Source organism: Vanessa atalanta, chromosome 6, assembly GCF_905147765.1.
Source record: "Vanessa atalanta chromosome 6, ilVanAtal1.2, whole genome shotgun sequence".
NCBI classification, from domain to species: domain Eukaryota; kingdom Metazoa; phylum Arthropoda; class Insecta; order Lepidoptera; family Nymphalidae; genus Vanessa; species Vanessa atalanta.
This window is the reverse complement of record NC_061876.1, coordinates 9746905-9759771: the sequence shown is the minus strand read 5'-3', so window position 1 is coordinate 9759771 and position 12867 is coordinate 9746905. Positions and strand designations below refer to the sequence as shown.

The 12867-nt window shown below is 33.5% G+C and overlaps 1 protein-coding gene across 3 annotated transcripts; it reads right to left on the bottom strand.

Annotated features, from left to right (window-relative positions):
• Positions 1 to 434: 434 nt before the first annotated feature.
• On the bottom strand, positions 435 to 11596 carry LOC125064474 (armadillo segment polarity protein). 3 transcript variants are annotated; one of them, XM_047671534.1, is made up of 16 exons: positions 11476 to 11596; positions 11112 to 11179; positions 10700 to 10824; positions 9875 to 9980; positions 9535 to 9745; positions 8804 to 9386; positions 8573 to 8719; positions 8343 to 8465; positions 7848 to 8018; positions 7319 to 7489; positions 6983 to 7177; positions 6548 to 6662; positions 5640 to 5794; positions 5184 to 5250; positions 4263 to 4295; positions 1565 to 1776 (listed from the first exon to the last, which is right to left on the bottom strand). In XM_047671534.1, the coding sequence occupies exons 2-15, from the start codon at positions 11146 to 11148 to the stop codon at positions 4291 to 4293; spliced, it is 2211 nt and encodes a 736-aa protein (XP_047527490.1). In that variant the 5' UTR covers positions 11149 to 11179; positions 11476 to 11596; the 3' UTR covers positions 1565 to 1776; positions 4263 to 4290. The 3 variants fall into 3 exon arrangements, with proteins under 3 accessions (XP_047527488.1, XP_047527489.1, XP_047527490.1); XM_047671532.1 differs by lacking the exon at positions 4263 to 4295 and having other exon boundaries at positions 435 to 1776; XM_047671533.1 differs by lacking the exon at positions 4263 to 4295 and having other exon boundaries at positions 435 to 1776; positions 6983 to 7174.
• Positions 11597 to 12867: the final 1271 nt, after the last annotated feature.

Sequence of the window (12867 nt, the reverse complement as noted above, 5' to 3'; positions counted from 1 at the left end):
CCTTTGCAGAAAATCTTATTGCAATATTGATAAATTAACTTGGAATATAACAAATTAAGAGACGTTATTAATATCTTTATGTATTTAATAAAAGATTAACGTCTATCTTATCTTCATCGATCGCGGAGATCGCGTTTAATCAATATTTCAACAAGACATATTACGTTGAAAATTATATTCAATGCAAAGCTGTTTATTCAATAGTTGCAAAACTACCAGACATCTCGTACCCAATGTTACACCACGAGACTCGTGACTGTCTGACATAAAACACGGCACTATATGAATGTCGAACTACTTCCTATACCATTATAATTATATTGTTCAATCTCTAATTAGCTTCTAACAGAGAACTCATTCTCGAATACATGTTCCTAATTTTAATCGTATTATTATTTTTTTTAATGAAACATTAAAAAATTCTAATTCTATTCAATATGCGTACACTCAAACAATTATTTCCTTTGTTTTTTTAGTATTTTTTTTTTAATTTTAGTTTCCATGAAATATTGTATAAGGTAATATAAATTGTCGAATAAAATATTAATGCCTACGGTAACTCAAGGTGGACTTACGGTATTTCTGAAGCGATATGCCACTTATAAACTGTTTAAGTGTACACGTATTCAAGTTATGTCGAAATAAAAACAAAATGGCAGTCAAGCGTGAATATAAAATACAACCCTTACACAATCAAACAGTCTTATGCGTCATTTAAATAAAATAAAAAAAAATGTCATTCAGCCAATAATATTATAACAAGTATAAATCGCACTACAAATTTCTTAAATGCACGTATTAGATAAATCAAATTACTTAATAACGCTAGAAAATATTATTTTTAAAGCCTATTTATATCTTAAATATTAAAGTATACCCTATTTTCCGATTACACGCATTTCATACGTTCGCGTACAAAATTCGATATAACCAATGCAGGGCGACATTATAATTTGTATGCGTTGCGAATAAACACGTCTCATTTGTATATCTCAAACATAGCACCCATGTAATTTTTGACATTTTAACGTGTAATATTCCATTCAAATATTATCTAAAACATGAAATTAAATTCATACGTCCGTGAAAGCTGCCTTTATTGATATGTCCGAATCTAATTTATCACAGAATTAAATTGTTTATATTATGTTTCATTGACGAAACCTTTTTGGATAACTGTATGATGTTAATGCATTAAGATCTTAAACTTATTTGTAACAATGATTGTACATGATGTGTCATAAAAAAAAATGTTTAACAAACAATTTCGGTAAAAGATAGAGACATACTATATCAAGTGAACATTAGATTGATATGAACTCGGATCCGTCTTTGGGATTGAGTAAGATCTAATTAGCTTTTAGTGCTGCTCGATAGCATTACTATCAAACTCGGGAACTAAGATATTACGTTCCTCGGGCCTTCAGTAACATGGCTCACGTACTCTTCAGGCCGGAAGAGTAAGTGAGCCAGTGTAACTGAACCTCACCAGTGTAGCGTTAGAAGAGATATACAATTTCAAGCAAGTCGTAAAGCTAAGTGTGTCATTACAAGTCCACATTCGGGTCAACAGCGTGTCTCTATCCCTACGGTGCGGAGGCGCCTACAGGTCGGTGTCGTACCAGGCGGCCACGTTGTTGTTGTCGTGCGGCGGCTCGGGGAAGGCGATGTCGGAGGCGGCGCCGGCGCCGTCCGCCTCGCCGATGTCCATGTCCATGCCGAACCCGCTACCTATCTCGAGGCCCTGCATTGAGTCTATCGGTATTTGATCGTAGCCTGGAAGCAGATAATTATATTATTGTAAATGCGAAAGTAACTCTGTCTGTCCGTTGCTCTTTCACGGTCAAACCACTGAACTGAGTTGGATTAAATTTAGTATGAACCAAGCTTGAACTCCAAGGATGCGTAGGATATATAGAATACTTTTTCGTGTCTACTTCCTGTCGACCGATCCCTAAAATCGAGCAAAGCCGAGGGCGACAAGTAGTTATTTATAAATATGGTCACATCAGCTGCTGTGACGATATTATATAACTATCGCAGGATATACAAATTAAAATTGTAAAAACTTTTGTCAGTCGGCTTTGTTCCACACAGCAAACATTTCAGTGGACGCATTAAGCTACATTTGGAACAATTTCGATTTGCCAATTTAACTCAACGAGTCACTGATTGGTCTAATTTTGACATACGACATTTAAAATTGCACAACCAGCCAATAACAAACCCTAATGACATCACTACTAATAATTAAACTAAGTGAACTATATCACCGCAATCTTTATGTAAAATTGTCTCTTATTATTACATATAACAATGTATATGTAAAAATATTTGTTTAATATAACTTCGTCACATATGTATGTGTCTTAATATGCATTTTTTGGATTAGGCTTCATAGCAATCACTTAGTTGTGACTCGTATCTACATGGAGCATCATTATTAGCCGTTCAAACGATTGCCTTGACGTTTGGTTTATATATAAACAGATAGGACGTTTGAAAATAAAGATAATCCATCCAATTATAATACGTCATCAGATCATAAAAACCCTGCTAACCTAAGAACCAAATCGAACTTGGAATGTGTAATTTTTTATTGAATACTCTGAATATATATAAATTAAATAATATGATCCATACTCGATGATATAAGTGTAAATAATAAGATTTAATATCAGGTTATTGTGCACTTTTAAACGATTATATTACCATTCACATGACACAAAACGCATTAAGCTACAAAAACCACAGTACCTATTGATAAAAAAATAGGATATTTTTAGCAAAAATATTATTTAAGCTTAGATCAAGCTATTCTGCCAGTAAAATAAGATAATTCAAATAACTGTGTTATAGTTTACGAACGAATTAGTCGTATAAATTACAAACTTTGGGCAATAGTTTTTCGCAAAAACCTAATTTTGCACATGTTACTGATATTTGTAATGCGAAGCTTTGGATGGTTGTATGTTTGTTATTCAAGCCGGTCAGAGCATCTGAATCAAATTTGGCACAGAACTAAATTATAGTTTGAAATGGGTTACTTTTAATCCCTAACACTTGCAAAACAACCGCCCCGAACATCAAAAGTGCGAAGCCGCGAGAGGAAACTAGTATTTCATAAATAAATATTCAATAGAAAACATTACATTATTATACATTACATCTGGTCTATATTCAATGATTATAAGTATGCATTATTGTATGCATTTCATTTAGTGCAATGAAATGCATACAGTTCTAAAAAGTTCTAAAGGCCGATATTTCTTACGATCCTTGTAATACCGTACTAAAGTAACCGTCATGAGAAGCTATAAATTTTGTAAACAAGTGTTCAGGAGTTCACAACATTTGGACCAACAAAAAAAATGAATTTGTTTAAGATAAGATTTAATAAATTATTAAGTAACAAATATTAATTAACATATATTATTTAAGAATAATTATTCGTCAGATTCATAAGTAAAATTAACAATAACAACCAGATCCGCGATATATGTAAAGCAATGAAACAAACTCGTACGCATTCGAAACTCGAATGACGCGTTTATTTCAAAATGGCGTCCCGATAGTTTACAATCCCTGCGACGGACGCGTTCCGGTACCAAAAAACACAAACGATAGCGCTTTGCGTCGTTAAAATATGATCCGACTAAATTAAATAGGTTGTTACTTTCATATAACCCGTCTATATTTCATGTCGATTGAATATGGTCAATTTATTATTATATCGCAGTATAAAATGTTTACTTAGTAAAAGATGTTTGTTTACATAATTTATAGCTTCTCGTGACGGGTACTTAAGCTAACTTTAATTAGATCACATAGCATTGCATTGATTGCTGTGTAAAAATATGCATCCAAATTATGTAACTGGTTTGGTATAGTAGATTTAAGCAATAATGAACACAACGTAATGCTTTTATAAGTAATAAAAATTTTACGTATGGAGTTTAATTATATATATAGAAGAACCACTTACCACCAATTCATACCACCTTTACCGACTATTGCCTTTAGGAACAAATTTTAACTAAAATACGAACTTATTGAAACCATAATAAAGGTTAGTTTGGTGTAAAAAAAAAACAAAAATTAATTATACATAATTAGCAATAAAAGCAAAAATTCACAACAAATAAATAATAAAAAAAATTATTAGATATTGTTTGTTATGAATAAATAAACATACATAAATATATTAAACAAAAACAAAAAAAAAAAACACATAACAAAAATAATAATGATATTCCCATCACCTGTGTTTAGTGATAAATAGGTCCCGGATTAAGCTGCGTGTAAAGAAGAGAGAAAACATATATTTATACAGAAAACTTACAACATTCTTACGATAAAAAAAAAACATACATTAACATGGTGCTTACGTACTTAACAATGGAAAAAATGTTTAAAAATTATAAACTAATGTTAGCAACTAAATCATTAAAGACACGTGTAACAGAATTATTTGTTTTTTATTCTTAGCAATAATTTTATCCATAATAAAAAAAAATTAATAAATATAAAAACTTTGTATGCAAAAATATATATATTTTTTAATTATAACTTCTATGAATGCAGTAAGGATAAAATTCGAAAATTGAATTTGAGTACAACACTGTATGTCAAGCAATAAATATTTCAAATCTAACAACATTAAATATATATTTTTTTTTTTTTAAAGTTTATAATAATATATCTTGTTTATACATACAGCATAATTAGTAATTCTGAAACCACTATATATATTTTAATTTTAATTAGTATTGCAAAGTGCACTAAGCTCTTCATAATTGACAATAACAGTCTGACATTCAGGAGATCGTTATACGAGGACGACCCAATTTGTAAACTAAAATAATTTAAAGTTGACAGTTGATAAAGTGATCTGCCCTAGATGTCATATTATAGAATATTACTTATAACCTTTTTTAGGGAACTAGAGATTTTGATATTATTATTTTCAAACAACTTAACAAGCGCTCATACTAACTTATACTTTAAAATATTAGTGTAGAAAATTAAGAAAAAATATTTTTCAGAAAAATTTGGTGAAAATCAAATATTAGTTTAATCATAACTATCTGGAGTAACTGTAATTCTGTTACATATGTCATATACATTCTACAACTGGTCGGGTTAGTTTACCAAACAGTGTGTGTCACTCATCAGGTCCTTACCTTGCTGGTGGAAGGAGGGCCGCGTCCCGTACAGGCCCTCATAGCCTTGCTCGGGCCCGAGCATATCCTAGTAACGGTACTTAGTATCAAACGTCGAAATAAAATAAAACTTGTAAAGCAGACGAAAATATTAAAAAAAAAGGACACAGATGATAACAATTTGCAAGGTTCGAAATTCAAATAAAGGCAAAATAATTTATCACATTTGAAGCAATTAAATTTACATCGATTAAAAAAAAAATACGTCTTGGTTCACATTTAAAACACAGATGCAAAAAAAAAAAGAAGAAAATATTGAAAATACAATTATATCATAACTACTAAAAAAACATGACATGATTTGTGACTTTGTGGCTGAAATTCTGTACCAAATTAACTGTTTTAGGAGGAAGATTTTTTTATAACATTTTAAATATATCATTTTATTACGTTATTTGCAACATTAACTAGACTTACTTGCAAATCGGGTTGCATGGTGAGATCATTGGGCCACATCTGATGGTCGTCACGGAACAAGGAATTAGTTAACTCCATAGAGAGTCTCTTCTTGTAGTCATGAGGCTTATCTTCAGACATGCGGAACAGTACCGCGGCAGCGTATGTCGCTACACCTGAAAAAGTGATATCATTTGAAGAATGTTAATATTTAGAGGTTAAATAAATTGAATTAAAATTACACATATACTTCGGTATACTGGAATGAACTAAGTTGAGTTTATCTCTAAACTATTATTATTATTAAGATTGATGTCCATAATTCATAATTTTCATACCTTCCTATTCTTTTGCTTACATTATTAATGAAATTATTACAACTAAATGTAAGAATTTTGTTTTTTTCTCGTGAACAAGACATTTGTAGATAATGTCGAAATATCGAGCTCCAACAAATAAAAATAAAAAACATGATAAATATCCCGTCTTAAATACTGTTAGTAATAAATGTAAGAAATTACTTCTTAACGTGATTCGTGATGTTTAACTTTTGATGATATACGTGGGCGACTTAAGGGCACCTGATGGTAAGGTGGTCACTATCGCCCATAAACAATGGCGCTGTAAGAAATATTAAACATTCCTTACACCGCCAATACGCCACAAACCTCGAGAATTAAGATTTTATCTCCCTTGTGTCTGTAGGCATACTGGCTCACTCACCCGTCAAACCAGAACACAGAGACGGGGTACTACAGGCGGTAGAATATCTGATGAGTGGGTGGTACCTACCCAGACGGGCTTGCACAAAGCCCTAGCACCAAGTTTATTTATTCTATATGTTTTTTATTATTTCAGAAAAGTATTACCTCTTCTCAATTTTTATAAATATTATATTTGTAACAATTCCTAAAAAAATATAAGCCTACCTTCGTTACGCGAATGAAGTAATTCGGTTAGTGGCGCCGTAGCGCCTTCAGCTTCTATCATTTCAGCGCCTTCTTTGTCTGCAGCCAGTTCACAGAGGACTCCAGCTGCTACACGCTGTATAACGAAAGGGTATATTAATTTAAACAATGGTCGTTTAGTATGAAAACAATATTGTTATAAAATTTGGTTACAAAAAAGTGAGAAATGTTGGTTTAATGAGAAAAATCTTTGATAAAAGTTTTAGCCAAGTAGCAGTCAGTACTTGCATTAAATTAATGAGAATCCTTTGGCTGCATTAAGTGTAATAAGTAAGTATAATTCAAATTTAAAGCGAGTGTAACTGTAGACCACACAGTCAGTTAGTAGTGTAGACATGTAGATAGGTAGAAAAATAATACATCACTGCTAATAACTAGACGATAAGCAACACAAACCTGTATGTTCTCGATCTCGTTGAAGAGCAGCTGCACGAAGATGGGGATGACGTTCTGCTGGCGGATGAGCGTGCGGTTGAGGCCCTCGCGCGCCAGGATGTGCAGCGCGCCCACCGCGCCCTCCACGATCTCCTCCATGCGCACGCCGTCCGCGTACGCGCCGCCCGCGCCGCCGCCCGCCGCGCCGCCGCGCTGCTGCGGACACACGCACACGCTGCTTACGGGCGCATTCTCTTAACGAGTACGCAACATGGCACCGAGAGTATGAGCCAAATGACCGATATCAAGTTATCGAGTCGTCAGCGGCAGGAGGCAGTCGCTGAGCTGCGGACTCACCCGCTGCGTGTCGTTGAAGGCGCGCAGCAGCAGGCGCACGAGGTGATGCACGGCGCCATGCTCGCGCAGCGGCGCGTGGTTGGCGGGGCACAGCGCCAGGTTGCGCACCAGCCCCACCACGGCCTTCACCAGCGGCCAGCGCGAAGGCGGCTGCAGCAGCTTCACTATCACCTGAGTTAATAAAAAGTCATTTCATAATCAATTTTCGAAACAACAAAGGCCTACTAAGATTTTGAATGCATTCGTTTTTGTAACAATTAATTTCAAGCTAGGTGGTAAGAAAAACGTCGTGACAAAATCTGCATGCGTAGGGCGTAATTTTACAACCCGTAATGAAGCAGTGTAATTTATATAAGCATAAAAGCCTCTCCTTTTACAGGAAAAACATTTACGAGGTGGTATGGTTTGACATGCTTATACTGTTACAAATACTTATACATCATTTGGACATCCTTACTTATACATATTTAAAATCCATTTTTTTATCAAAAAGATTTAACAATGCTTTATACATAAATGTGTAACTCACCGGCAGTCCATAGTGAAGTCTAACTGCATTTTGAGCCATCTCACTCTCCACGTGACGCGATGTGAGGTGTCGGAGAGCGCAAACAGCTGGTTCGGTTATTTCCTCTCTGTCCCCAGCAGATACTACCGTGCGTACAAGCGCATCTACACCGCCAGCCTGGCAAACTGTCACCTGAAAATAGTAATGTGTTAATTTAAGTCATAATCTATATTTATTTTAGGCCCTATGCCCCAGGTTCGGTTCCCGAGGTGAGATCAATAAAAAATTATTGGATTTTTCAGTAGAATATTATCACTATGATCTAAACTTTGAAAAAAAAATGACCAATATGTAGTGTTTACACTTAAGTTCCTCAAAAAGCACGTCAAGACGAGTGATTGAAGAAACAGAGGGAAAGTGCACTTTATTATTTCATCAATATTGACAACTTGACTAATGAATTTGGAAATATTTCAAGGTGTATCGGTTACATTTGGCTATACAAAATATTTATACCTTATTCCTTTGATTGTTACAAGTCAAGTTCGAGAGTATGCCAGCAGCACAAGTAACTATGTTAACATCAGTTGAAGCAAGTACTTGCACCAAGCTCTGAAGGAGAGCTTCCAATCCTTCGACCTGTAAGAACAATAACATTAATAACACAACAATTAACATAGATATTAATTTGGTAAACATTATAATTGAGTTCAATTTTTTTAAGCGATTATGTATGTATCTCTAACCTTAGTAGCAGCATCGGAAAGATTCCTCAAAGTCCAAAGGCAGTTTTGTACTAAACGGCCACTGGGATTACCCAGATGCATGGCAAGAGCTTGCATGCCACCAGCTTCCACAATTGCTGGCTTGTTGCTTGAGCACACTGACAGAACCTGATAAGGATTATGTATTAAAACATTGTGGACTAAAATTTACATGTATATTTTTTTCAAATATATTTGTACTCAATAACTCGCCTTAAGAACTCTTGACGTAGTCCACAGCAACTTCTCATAGTCATATGAACGCATAATGCGTACTAATTCGATAGGTCCTTGAGAGGCAAGAATAATTAGCTTAGATTCTTGATTTCCATAAGCCAGAATCTGCAGACAATCTGTGACAATTGCTAGGAATTTCACATTATTTCTTTGCAATAATGCTACCATCTTTTGAAGGCCCCCAGCAAGACGTACTGCCATCTTAGATCCATCTTGATGTAAAAGTAGATTATGGAGGGTGGTGATGGCATAAAACAGCACCGACTCCACTGGAGAGCTTAGAAGTTTTACCAAAGCAGGAATTCCTCCACTCTTGAAAATGGCAAGTAAACCTTGTCTATGGTGAGACAAGTTGTGCAAGGTTCCAACAGCACCCTTAGTAGTTTCTAGATCATTGCTATTAGAGATTGCTCTAACTAAAGCGGCAACCATTTGTGGTGAGTTCATAATAGCATGGCGAGATGCCTCTTTCTTTGACAACTGGTGTACCATCATTGCAGCTTGAGATACTACAACTTGATCTTCATCATTCAAGAGTTTTATTAATTCTGGGATGGCCCTAAATAAATGAAAATATATTTTTTTGAAATTGTAAGAATTAAAATATTTAAAAAATAAAGAGAAAAAATTTAATTGAATATTAAGAGAATTATTCAATTTATGTCATTGATTAAGTAATTTTTATTTTCTGTGGATGGTTTTGATACCTGGTAGCCAAATCTGCATCATCTTGATAGTTAATGAGGTTGACAACAGCATGTTTCAACATCTGAGACGGTTCAGACAATCGCTGGACTGCAGTTGGTTGAGCAGGATCCAGTTGGGTCGATGGTATCTCAATACCTTCTTCAAGAGTTTCAGGAAACATAGCAGCACGAACACGTTGTGAACGAGTCTGCGACAGCTGCTGGTTCATGTCTAAGAAAGAAGATTTATTAGAATACTACACAACAAAATATTGTTTAGATATTTTTGATGTAATATAATTTGAGAATATTTTGAATTTGATATAAAAATATTGGCAAAAAAAAATAAGGATCAACATACCATCAACCTGCTCTTGAGTGAACCCTTGAGCAAAGCCTTGGTCCAGATCAAACATGAGTTGATCACCTTCCATTTCATCATCTTCTTTGCCAGTAAGTGATGGCACCTGTAATTTATTAAATATATTTAAAATTTAATTACTACATACACATTACACATCAACATACCGAACATGTAGATAAAATCAATTTCAATATTAAATACAGGTCACAGGTATCAAACATTATTAGTCATGCTAAAATTACCTACATTTCACAACCTTATACTACACTACTAAAACATTGCTTACAGAAATTATCTATTTGCATTTATAGTACGTCATTTCTCTAAAATTAAATGTCAAACAAGACCAAGGTAATATAATTCTATGATAATTTAAAAATATGTGTAAAAATATGTCTCCAACAAACAACAGGAACCACATTCTTGTATTGCTAGTATTAATACAATTTATACTTTCATAATCATTACAATATTATACTGTTATTTTTACATATTATATTGCGACGGCTAAAATGTTATATAAAATTATAAAAACTTTCTGATGGTCTAGTGAATTGAAGATGTCAAACATAAAATTTGCATGCATACAGCTATTTTCATGTGCTTTATTTACGAGGAACCTAAATTAAATATACTGCTGTATGAATATCCTCCAATCCATATTGTTGTGGCACCATTCAACTAAATCTAATCCTACACTTTATAAAGAGATAATGCCTTAGCCTAACATTACTTGTATCTTCTACTAAATTATTGAAGGTTTTTAACTTATTCTATTTTGTCTAACATAAGAATACAAATAATAATGAATATAATTCATACCTGAGTAGCTGCTCCAGAGTTGATGCCAGAATCCACCAAATATGAATTCTGCTGCCACATGAGAGTTTGCTGTTCCTTGCTGGGAGCCATTGGCACATCAGAACCACCATAATTACTGTGAGACACTGAAAAATGTGTTTATTATTATACCATATTTGTTCAAAATGTAAACAAAAATAAATTATGATATATTATCAAAGATTAGAACCTTTAACACAAAGAAAAAAACTGTAGCAATTAACAGATAGTGTTCATTTTTAACTTAAATACAATATATCTTACAATCCTATCTTAAGAACCTTACACTTGCAATAGGTAATACCTTAACAATGAGTCACAACAAAATCATGTTTTGTACGTTTCTGGTCAATATATACATATTTATTAAGTTAATAATTCAATAAATACTTACTTGTTCTGCTCTGTGACGATGGTATCTGATAACTCATGGTTTAGCGGATGCAACGGTGCACCCTGCGCCTACAAAAAATAAACTATGAACGATCGTTCACGACGCAGCCGTGGCTATTGATTTAAAACAATTCATTAATTTTCAAACAGATTTTGTAAAACACATAAACACTTCCATCTACACATTTTTATACACAATCAATAAATACCCTTTAATTAAAACAAAATAAACAAAGTACCTATTTGAGATGAACTAAATACCACACCCGAGAAATATCCGAATTCAGAAATTGTTTGATCGGATTCTTTGATTTTAGTTATGTATAAAGTTTAATGATGCGCATGCTATAATGTTTATTACATACCTTAATTTTTTTAGCAATTCACAATATATTATAAACGTTTATTTTAACAACTTTAGTAAATAAAAGGCAAGTGCTTTCACCACCTTCACCTAACCTGACATTACAATATGGCGTCGTGTTCGGTAAGGTTCGTATACATTCGTCAATAACGGGACGCTTAATTTCCTTCTCATTTTAACTTATAACAATTTACCAGTAATAGTAGTCACTATCTCTCTCACATTCCGTTCGTAATGTTGGATAAATTGCAATAACACAAAACGTTTCTTTTCATTCAGAAAGATAAAAATATGTTATCTTTCAATTATTAAAAAATATATACTATTAAAAAAAAATTGTCACGCACATACTAAATTATGATTACAATGAAAATAAAATGTTGTCATTATAAGTTAATAATAATTTGCAAATATTGAATCTATTCAACTATGGTATTCTATAAAATTGAATAAGTAAATTAGATGGGTGAAAAAGGGTTTACTTTAATTTTGTTCTTCTACTGACATTTATAATTTTATTCCCTTTCAGACTAAAGTTATTTTAATATCTTCTATGATATCTAGCTACCGCTAGATTTACCAATGAGGAGGAAAATATAATTATATTTGAGATAGAACTTGATAACATGGCATCGAGCCTTTATAATATATCAACTTATAGCCGATTTAATTTATCGGAGAGTGAGTCTGATATTCAAGTTTTCGTAAGGGAATATGGCTATCGAATAAATAAACAGAGATTAAGAGAAGAAGAGCATGGAATTTCAGGATTTACCTCTTTTGTTGAAAAAAAATCAAAATTGGTAGAAGACACTTGGGTTCAAGAAAATTATGAAAGATTTTTTAAAGATACTCCAAATAAGAGCCTTGCCTCTTTAAGTTATTTGTCTGAGTCAGGATTCATTACCTCTTTACTGTACTCTCCGAAAGGTGAATTTCTAATCGCAGGTCATTCAACAGGTTTAATTCAGGTAACCTTATATCTTCCTAACATTTCGTAAGCACAAAGTCAACCCACTTTTTAAATTTCTTATCATTGCAATTTTTCTACCAATGACTGTCAATATTAAAAGCCTGGGCAGAGTCCTCTTCAAAGTTTATGGAGAAGGTTTGGAGCTTACTATAGCAATCTGCTCCAATGAGATACTCGTGGGAGACATGGTGAGGAAGAATTTCATCCATATGAGGCAGAATTCTTCCTCATAACCAAAAAATGAGACGAATCATAATCACGTAAAAACTCAGTCTCATTATGTATCTACTCTATGTTTAAACGGCGAATCTGCGATCTATCCACTGGTCCAGCTGGGCAAGTGGGTACAAAAATGAAATCTTGGCTCTAACTTAAAATAAAACGATAAATTGCATCAACGCGTTTTTTACCCAATTTTAA

Excerpts from the sequence above, each read along its gene's own strand:
- LOC125064474 (XM_047671532.1), bottom strand. The coding sequence starts at position 11,148 with ATGAGTTATCAGATACCATCGTCACAGAGCAGAACAA. Across the intron at positions 9,981-10,699 it reads ACTCTGGAGCAGCTACTCAG|GTGCCATCACTTACTGGCAA; the intron begins GTATGAATTATA and ends AATAAATTACAG. Across the intron at positions 8,466-8,572 it reads TTTCCGATGCTGCTACTAAG|GTCGAAGGATTGGAAGCTCT; the intron begins GTTAGAGATACA and ends TTGTTCTTACAG.